This window comes from Vulpes vulpes, chromosome 3 (genome assembly GCF_048418805.1).
Source record: "Vulpes vulpes isolate BD-2025 chromosome 3, VulVul3, whole genome shotgun sequence".
NCBI classification, from domain to species: Eukaryota; Metazoa; Chordata; class Mammalia; order Carnivora; family Canidae; genus Vulpes; species Vulpes vulpes.
In genome coordinates this window covers 47,459,062-47,469,654 of record NC_132782.1, presented here as the reverse complement: position 1 = coordinate 47,469,654, position 10,593 = coordinate 47,459,062, and the positions used below count along the sequence as shown (strand labels likewise).

Here is a 10,593-nt window from a genome sequence, read left to right as displayed (position 1 = left end):
CTGCATTACTCCTGTTTAAACTTCCTTAAAGCCTTATTTTCTTCTTGGTCTTTATATTGAAGGTATGCCATGTATAAAGTATGGGAACCTCTGTGCACTGAAAAGCTGATTGGGCATTCTGTGTACATGAGCAATGTTTGCCAACTGTCAGGCTGGCTATAGGTTAATTAAATATTGAGTTAGGCATTATGATGTGGAAACTCTCAACTGTCAAAACTTGGAGGCCTTTTTTTTTCTGATATCATTCAATTTCTTTATTTATTATTATTATTTTTTGCCCAGAATAACATCTCGTTGCTGAATGGTTAATCAGCAGAGGTGTGTGTACATGTGGGGTTGATTTGTGGGTTTTTTTTTTGTGTGTGTGTGGGGTCTTTATTCAGACTTTTGTTTAACGCCCTCTGTTTTTAGTCCCTCATTTCACCCCTTCCCTCTGTATCTTGTGTATCAGTACTCCAAACTTCGGCTGTATCCTGTTGCATCAGTTACCACCATTATAAAGAAAACCACAGGCCCTAAATGCTATCACTTGGGCCAGGCTGAGTCACCAAGCTGGGGCTTAATACCTAACCTAACTGCAGATTCAACTTTCCCGAGAAATAGGTCACAACCTGTCAGTCAGAAATTTTCTCAACAGCACCAATGATGTAATTTGTCACATGGGCCCTCTCCATTCCCCAAAGGAAGATGAAGTAATCTACCTAGAAAGGTCCCCTGCCCTTCTCCCTAAGGGAGGGTGACTTTGCCTAAAATAATTCTGTCTTTTCTTTTGCTCAAAACTTTCCTGCCCCATTCTTCTTTCTTTTTATTTAATTGAAGTATAGTTATTATGCAATGTTACATAGTTCCAGGTGTACATCATAATGAATCAACAATTCTTTCCATTATACTATGCTCACCACAAGTGTGACTACCATCTATCAACATATAATGCTATTACAATATCATTGATGATATTCTTTATGTTGTGCCTTTTATTCCTATGATTTATTCATTTCATAACAGGAAGCCTGTATCTCTCTCACTCCCTACACTCATTTTGCCCATCCCCCACCCCATCCTCCTTTCTATAGAAAACTTTCGTTTTGTACAACTCCTTGAAACTCCCCTTTACTTGCTAGATGGGATGCTGCCCAATTCATGAATTACTTAATAAAGCCAATCGGATCTTCAAATGTACTCGGTTGAATTTTGTTAATACCACTCATCTTCTACCTATATTCCACGTTGCAGAATTTTATTGAATCTCTTGCCCTCCTTCACCATCATTTTGGTGGAGTCTTGAGGAAAGGGGATAAATACATATATTCAATTTACCACCTTTAATCAGACTGCTTAATTTCAAGGGTTTGTGTTACACACTCCCCTCCCATCCCTGTATACTTTTTTGGTCTTGTGAATAATGTAAATTTTCTAGAAGATTAAAGAACTGTTTTTGTATATTATGGGAGGAAGGTTCATATAACCTTGGGTGGTATAAGTATCCTACTGAGTAACCTGGACAAGGGGAAAGTACTGAAGATATTTAGGGCAGTGTGAGATAAACTCTCTTCATGACTTCAGAAATCTGGTTACTCATTTACAGCTGGGATAAGATAAATGTTAAATAACTAGAAAAGTTCTATAAATCACTTGTAAAACTAAGTTTTTATTCTACTATCGAACCATGTTCCCATAAACCATTGATTACCTCTAAATTTCCAACATCTGGAAGAGCACAAGCTGTGGCATCACATAGCCGGCCCCTCCTACGTCCCACTCACTCACAAAGAATTTCCCCTTTGAGTGACTGCAATATTGGCTGCTTACTCATACCAGATTCCTTAGGATTGGCTAGAACTGCAAATAAAATGATGTTTGCCTATAATCAAGGCGATAGGCTACAACATAAATGCACACAAGTTCCCAGTCTTAAAATACAACATGAAGCATTTGCTATCTTCTTTCCTCCTATTATTTTCACAAGAAACCTGGACAGCAAACATTGTCTCTGGCCAAAAGAAGAGTCTTTGAAAGGAGTAAAAAACCCTAAAATGGGTCTACTAAGTTCTAAAAACTCCAAAACCAAGCAAGCCCGGATTCTTCTTCTGGGACTTGACTCAGCTGGGAAGTCTACACTCCTTTACAAATTAAAGCTTGCTAAGAATATTTCAACCCTCCCAACCATAGGTTTCAACGTGGAGATGATCCAGTTGGAAAAGAATCTTTCGCTCATGATCTGGGATGTTGGAGGACAAGAAAAAATGAGAGCCGTTTGGGATCATTACTGTGAGAACACTGATGGGCTGATGTATGTTGTGGATAGTACGGACAAACAGCGTCTGAAAGATTCCAGAAGAGAGCTGGAGCACATTTTGAAGAACGAACACATTAAAAATGTGCCTGTTGTTCTATTAGCCAACAAACAGGATGTGCCTGGAGCTCTAACTGCTGAGGACATCACCAGAATGTTCAAAGTGAAGAAGCTCTGCAGTGACCGGAACTGGTATGTGCAGCCCTGCTGTGCCATCACTGGGGATGGACTGATGGAGGGGTTCAGGAAATTGACTGGATTTGTGAAAAGCCACATGAAATCAAGAGGAGACGCTTTAGCATTCTTTAAGCAGAACTGAGGTCCAAGCGGTGACATACTGGTGAAGTTGAAAGGGTAAATTTTTACTATGCCAAGTGAGAAAAGCAAGTTGTTAAGTTAGCAAACTTTTCCTAAAATGTTATGTCACCTAAATTCAGCTAAAAACTTAAAAGAATATCTAGAAAACATTATTTTTGGTCAGGCACTTCAGTAAATTATATGGCAATGATAATTGAGAATGAAAATTGTATGATTTTGTGCATGTTGGATAAATCAGAATAACCATGTTTGGGACCAAATAAGTTATTCCTTTATTATTTTTATATGACTACTAGAACAAAGTTTAAGTAAACTGCTAATAGGGTCAGAATTATTTTTGATGGTTTCCAGCTGTTACAGTATTGCATTTCTACCACACTCCTATGGAATAGCTGGTAAAAAAATGAACTTTAAATTATGGAGAGAATAAAGTTTGATGTTAACATTTTATAAATCTCTATGCCTTAAATGAAGTTTTTTTCTGTATTCCTACCAACTCTTTGAAATCTATTGCTGGGGACTTCCTATGGTCAGCCAAACAAGGAACTTTAGACTGTTAATTGCCCAGAAGCATAGGGAGAAGTTTGTATCTTAAAGTTCTGGGGATCAGGATAGCTAGCTATATTAGGGCGGGGCCTGGGTTTCACTCACCTTGAGGTTATAGACCCAAGATGGGCTTATATAGAATTTAGAACAGTCATTACCTGGGAATATAGGTATAGCTCACTGTACTGATCAAACAGGAACCAGAGCCATACTTTAATCTCAGAGACTTTGCAATTCACCGAGGGAAACAATGTAAAGCTAGCAGCTAGAATAGGGCAGTAAGTACTATGTGCTATAACAAGAGGGACTTTGGCCTGGGAAAACAGGAAGTGCTTCATGCCAGAGGTAGTGCTTAAGAAAGTCTCCAACTCCTAGGGACCCTTGAAGGTGGAGGTTAGTCACTGGAAGTTCCCATCACTGAGAAGACCCTGAACAGTCATTGCAGGGGAAGGGAGAAGGAACTGGAGATTGAACTGGAATTCCCCTGAGAGGCTCAGAACTCCCAGGGAGGTCCTGGTATTGACAGATGACACACTTTCTTCCAGCCCCACCTTTAACAAAGCTCATTTGAGCTAGAAGAAGCAGGCCTCAAGCCCTGACTGCAGCTCCTGGGGCTCTAAATCTTAAGGTCACAGAGGAAAATAAAGGTATGGTCAACCAAGGGTGCTAGCCCCTAAATTCCTCTCCTGTTTTCCTTCTCTCACCTTAGCCATGATCTTTATAGCAAAGATCTGAGTGCTGGTAAGGATTCAAATGATAAAGTAAACATACATATAATAGTTTCCATTGGTTGAATGCTTGTCGAAGCAAAGTATTGTATAATCACTTTCATACATCTTCTCATTTAATGTTCACAACTGCCCTGAGAGAAATCAGCATTATGATATCAATTTTACAGGTGAGAGTTCTGAGACTAAACAAGGTAACAACAATAACAACCATGCAAAAACTACTTGATATTTTAGCTGAGGAGTGGCAGAGTCAAGATTCATACTCATCTGTTTAGTTTCAAGGCCAGTACTGTTAATTGTCATATAGTTTTGTGAATAAGGTATGGTGTCTGTCTTCAATGAGCTTACTGCACACAGTTAAGAGTAAATTCATGCTAAGGGCACCTGGCTGGCTCAGTTGGTGGAGCACGTGACTCTTGATCTCTGGGTTGTAAGTTTGAGCCACACACTAGGTATAGAGACTGCTTAAAAAAAATAAAATAAACTCTTAAAAAAAAAAGAGGAATAAATCCAGGCTAAATTAAAAATAGAACTACCACTGATCCAGCAAAATTACTGGGTATATACCCAAAAGAAATGAAATCACTACCTTGAAGAACTATCTGCACCTCTATATTAATGTAACATTATTTGCAATAGTCTAAATGTGGAAACAGCCCAAGCATCCATCAATGGATTAATGGATGAATAGATTTTTTAAAAAATGGATGAATGGGGCAGCCCCGGTGGTGCAGCGGTTTGGCGCCGCCTGCAGCCCGGGGTGTGATCCTGGAGACCCGGGATCGAGTCCCACATCAGGCTCCCTGCGTGGAGCCTGCTTCTCCCTCTGCCTGTGTCTCTGCCTCTCTCTCTCTGTCTTTATGAATAAATAAATAAAATCTTTAAAAAAAATAAAAAATGGATGAATGGATAAAGAAAATATAGTATGTATACACGATGGAATATTATTCAGCCACAAAAAAGGGAAATCCTGACCTTAGCAACAACATGGATGAAACTGGAGGGCATTATGTGAAGTGAAGTAAGTCAGACACAGAAAGACAAGTACTGTATGATTTCACTTTTATAGGGAATTAAAAAAAAACTCACAGAAACAGAATGTAGATTAATGGTTAATAGAGGCTGTGGATGGGGAAGCAGAGGATGGGGAGACGTGTAATATGGCACAGACTTTTAATTATAAGATGAATAAATTTTGAGGATCTAATGTACAGCATGCTGACTATAGTTAATATTACTGTATTGTATACTAGAAATTTGCTAAGAGAGTAAATCTTAAGCATTCTCATTAAAAAAAAAAACAAGTACGGAGGATGTGTTAACTGTGGGAATTTATTTTACAATGTATATGTATATCAAATCATCACACTGAACACTTTAATATATTATATATGTAATATATATTACAATTTGGTCAATTATAATAATAAAGCTGGGGGAAAAGCAAATGCAGGCCAACATAAAAGCAAATGCAGGTTCTGTGAGGGGTGCCTGTGTGGTTCAATGGTTGAGCATCTGCCTTGGGCTCAGGTCATGATCCTGGCTTCCTGGGACTGAGTCCCACATCAGGTTCCCCACAGGGAGCCTGCTTCTCCTTCTTCCTATGTCTCTGCCTCTTTCTCTGTGTCTCTCATGAATAAATAAAATATTTTTTTACAAAAAGAAAGTTGTTTGAGAGGTGCCTGGGTGGCTCAGTGGGTTAAGGGTCTGACTCTTGATTTCAGCTCAGATCATGATGTCAGGGTCATGAGATCAAGCCCTGCATCAGGATCTGCACTCAGCAGGGAATCTACTTGAGATTCATTCTCTCTCTCTCTTTCTCTCTCTCTCCCTCTGCTTCTCCCTACCCACCTCCCCAACAAATAAATAAATCTTAAAAGAAAAAGTTTCTTTGAAAAAACAAGCCAGACAGAATAAATTAAGTGCAATACAGAGATATAAGAAACATGCTGAAACGTTTCTGATTTCAGGAAGATCTCAGCACAGCATCAATGTTAAATGCTTTGTAGTAGTTTTTCCTAAGTTCCACAAAATTATTAAAACCACAAATATGCCTCTTTTTTAAAAAAATGCATCTTCCCTTACCATTTCCCCTATGTGGATAAAAAAAAATCCTAATAATCTTAAAATGAGGAGTCACTAACTTATGTCTTTAGAAAATGTCTGAATAGAAAACATCACCTGGTGGTATTTTGGTAGTCTGAATTATGTGAAGCCTTTGTGGTCTAGACTTAACATAGTATAAAATTCAGAAAAAACAGCCCCCAAAATATAAAAACCTATTAAAATCTTCACTTCAGAAAGCTCTAAGAGCTGTGTGTAGTGGGTGTACCTGGCAGACACATTCTTAATGTAAAAACAAAACTTACAAAGTAGCTTTTCCTCTGTCATTTCAACCTCTCCCCTGAAAAGCAGTTATTCCTCAAAATCTCTAGTAATCGTGTCTGAGAAACTTGAACATTCCCATGCTTTTCCCCCTTCTTCTCTGGGATCCAATCTATTTTCTTCCATCAGTCACTTGCTTTATTTTTAATGTACATTTTACCAATCTTTCCTTTCTTTGGCATATCCCTCTTGCTCTCCCTAGCATGCTCTTCTTATCCTCCAACACACATACAAAACTTATACCTATACACTCTTCATTCTGATCCACCTAAAAAAGCTCAAAATTGAGGGTAGGGGACAAAGATAAGGTGCACAACAGCAAGATATTCCTTAATAGGTGAGAGGAAAGAGGCTGTGAATATTCATGCCTTGATATTTATTACTGTCATACATCTTATTCTCTGTTATCTCAATGTAACAAGCCAAAACTTTTAATTTATCAAAATAGCATACTGCCATGGATCTGTAGCAAACAGAAGCACATCACTTCTGAAATGTTTTAAACATCTGAATGGTAAATATCAGTTAAATATTTGTATCTGATTTTCTGAGTATTCCCAGGTGAAAAAAAAATCCCTACAGGGCATAAGAATAGAAAAATGACAAATAGGGCAGTGCTGGTGGTGCAGCGGTTTAGCGCCGCCTGCAGCCCGGGGTGTGATCCTGGAGACTCGGGATCGAGTCCCGTGTCGGGCTCCCTGCATGGAGCCTGCTTCTCCCTCTGCCTGTGTCTCTGCGCCTCTCTCTCTCTCTCTGAATAAATAAATAAATAAATATTTTTAAAAAAATGACAAAGCAGCAGCAATGGCTAATACATATTAAAATTAATTGCTCAATTTAAAAATTTGAACATCACCATGTTCTGATAATGAACAATATGGGTTTTGCCAAAACAAGGAAGACTGGTAATTTCAGATAGAGTCCTGAAGTTCTTGTACCTTATAGGTGGCACTGAGGGACAATCTGCAGAGGCTTCTGTGTTTTGAGTATGTCAAAGAACCACCCAAGAAACAGTATGTCTGTCATGCTTCTCAAAGGGTTGGCCTGTTTTTGTATGCATGAGCTCTCTAGAGTGAAGGAGAGAGAAGGAGAGAGACAAAATGAGAGAATGAGAGAGAGAGAGGCAAAGGACAGAGACTTCTCCTTTGGTAGTGCTAGTGAGTATTTAAAATAATTGAGGACATACTGTCTCAGGGGCTTCAGTCCACCAGATGTTTAGCATAGTGTTGACTATTAACAGATTAAACCATTTCAAGCCCGAGAAAGTACATTTTACCTTGAAAGTGCCACACAAAATTGAGTTATTAGATGACAACCATGAGTAGTATTTTCACAAACAACACCTCATGCTGTTCTCGCAACATCTTATGGGGTGGCAAGATGAATATTATCAACACCATTTTAAAGATATGAAGAACTGATTAGGCAGTTATTGAGCCTGGTCCTCTGATATCCAAGATTTTAAAAATATATATAATTATTATCATACAATGAATTTAACAATAATGTGGCACACTTACTTTTACCATTAAATTTGTTGGTTTCTAGAAGTCAAATAGGACTGGCCAGTGTACTTCTTAGGCCAAAAACCCAGGAGCCATCTTCCCTTTTCCCTCATGTCTTCTATTTATCTGCAAATTCTGTCAGCTGTCCCTTCAAAATACATCTCCCTTCTGGCCACTTCTCAATCGCCATCAGTGCCACAAGGCCACCATCAAGTCTCACCGGTTGGCTACATTCTCCACACAGGAGAGGTCTGAAAATGACAATCAGATCACTTCACTGTCCTCGCCTTACAAACCTCTATTCACTTCTTACCCCATTCTGGTACCATCCTCCTATTTCTTCCAGGACAGCCATACTTCCCTCAACTTCCCTCTATCACTCCTAATTTGTTTTAGCCTTGGGGCTCTTAAACTTGCGGTTTCCCTGGCTCACAATATGCTTTCCTCAGGTCTTCAAATGGTTCACAGCTTCATAGCCTTCTGGTCTCCAACCAAATATGTGCAGGTATTCCCTGAATCTGTATCTAAACAAACCTCCTCATCCCTGCCACTCCCTACCCCTTGCCCTGCTTCATTATTTTACACAGAATTTATCATGGCTTTAAAGTATAACATTTACTTCATTTACTTATTCTTTCACTCCCTAGAAAGTAAACTCCATGGGAGCAGAGACATTGTCTGCTGTTGTATCCTACAATGGATCCAGGTCCAGAACATAGTGATGTTCCGGACACAAAAGGTATTTAAAAGGTATTTGTAGAATGAACTAATGAATGAATGGTCTGAACCATAAGTGAGATCTGGTCAGGGCCTTAGGCTATGTCTCAAGATGGAATATGGATCCAATCATGGAGAGATAATAGAATAGCAGATTTGGACCTAGGACACTCATTCTAACCTCGGGATCCTTAGGGTCAGTGTGCTGGACTGGAAATGAGCATAGACTTTGGAACCACGACTAGGTGGGAATTCTGGTTTATCACATGTTTTGGCTTTTAGGCAGTTTACTTTACCTCTCTTATCTCAGATTACAATGAGACTTGCACAAGAAATAAACTTTTACTGTGTTAAACCATGGAGACTTGGAAGTTGTTACAGCCACCACTGTTCATTACGTTAAACTAGGCTCCTGCTTCTTGCTTCTCCCATGCGTCCCCAAACTCTCTTTTTCCCAGGCTTCTTTTCCTCATAACTCCCCTTTTCCCAGTCTTCCTGCTCATTCTAGGACCTTCATTTGACTCATCCCAGAACAGGATAGGATAGGGGAATTTAAATTTTCCTCAAATTTTTATTTTGAAATTTTTCAAGTCTTCAGAAAACTTGAAAGAAAAGTAAAATTAACACAGGTGTATTTTCACCTAAATTTACCGGTTATAACAATTTTGCCATGTCTGGGCTCTTTCTCCATCTCACCCTCTCTCTAAACACACACACACACACACACACACACACACACACACACACAATTACAATCATCCTGACAGTTCATAAATGCTTTGTCATCTATCTCTTTAAAATAGACCTTCTCTCATATAACTATACCATTATTACAAACAAAAGTTTAAGCATTAACTAAATATCATCTAATAGTCCATCATCAAATTTCCCTCTAAGGAGAACTTATAGAACTGATTTTATCCAAGATCTACTGCATTTGATTATGTCATTTTTAGTACCTTTTGCTAGTTCTTCATGATCTAAAAATCTTTTAAGACTCCAGGCCAGATCATTTAAATGTCCTACAGTCTAGGGGCACCTGAGTGGCTTAGTAGTTGGTTAAGTGTTCAACTCTTGGTCTCAACTCAGGTCATGATCTCAGGGTTGTGAGATTGAGCCCTGTGTTGGGCTCGTGCTCATTACAGAGCCTGCTTGAGATTTTCTGTGTGTCTCCTCTGCCCCTCCCCCTTCTCTAAAATAAACAAGTAAACAAATAAAATCTTTAAAAAAATGTCCCACAGTCTGATTTGTCTGATTGTTCCTTCAGAATTAAGCTCAGTTAAACACTTTTGGCAAGAATATTGCCCAGCTGATGTACTTCCCACTGTTTCCATTAGGAAGCACATAATGTCAGTTTGTCCCATTATTGATGACGCTAAATTTGATTACTTCCTTTATGATAGTATCTACTAGATTTTCCGAAGGTAAAAATATAACTTTCCCCTCTGTTCTTAATAAGTAATTTCATATGAGAGGTATATTTTGAGACTGTGTGAATATCCAGTTCCCCAAGCCTTTCCCTTAATGCTTTTAGCATCCATTGATGATCTTTTCCTGACTCACTTACTACACTGGGCAGTGCAAAACGGTGATTCTCTTTGTACATCTATTAGCTGGCATTATTCTGTAAAGAAGAGGTTTTTCTTTTATCCTCCTTCTCCATTATCAATCTTTCTCTCTCTTCACTTGAGTTTGAAGAGAGGAGTAGCACTGGAATTTGAGTAGCACTGGAATTATAAAAAGTTTTATAAACTAAAGTCCCTGGATCAGCAGCCTCACCATCACCTGTAAGCTGCTTAGAAATGTAAATTCTCAAAAAAAAAAAAAAAAAAAAAAAAAAAAAAAAAGAAATGTAAATTCTCAAACTCCACCAGGACCTATTTATTAATCAGTATCTGAGGGGCAGAAGAAGTTCCTGGCATTTCTGTTGTTATTTACACTGGTATAATCTATTTCTCTTTATTATTTCTTTTTGATGCTCCAATTGTCCAAAATTTGCCCAGAAGAGCTAGTTCCTATATTCTATTGCTATGTTCCTATTAGTCTTTAGTACTTCCTTGTTTAAAAGACCAATGAGTCACTTTGTACTTCCCCTACT

At 38.6% G+C, this 10,593-nt stretch overlaps 1 protein-coding gene across 1 annotated transcript; it reads left to right on the top strand.

Moving 5' to 3' along the window:
- Positions 1-1,620: 1,620 nt before the first annotated feature.
- On the top strand, positions 1,621-2,746 carry ARL14 (ARF like GTPase 14). The gene has a single exon (XM_026016488.2). It carries the CDS (start codon positions 1,851-1,853, stop codon positions 2,610-2,612), a length of 762 nt encoding a protein of 253 aa, XP_025872273.2. The 5' UTR covers positions 1,621-1,850; the 3' UTR covers positions 2,613-2,746.
- The last annotated feature ends 7,847 nt before the right edge of the window (positions 2,747-10,593 follow it).

Coding starts and splice junctions, on each gene's coding strand:
- ARL14 (XM_026016488.2), top strand. CDS start 1,851: ATGATGTTTGCCTATAATCAAGGCGATAGGCTACAACATAAATGCACA.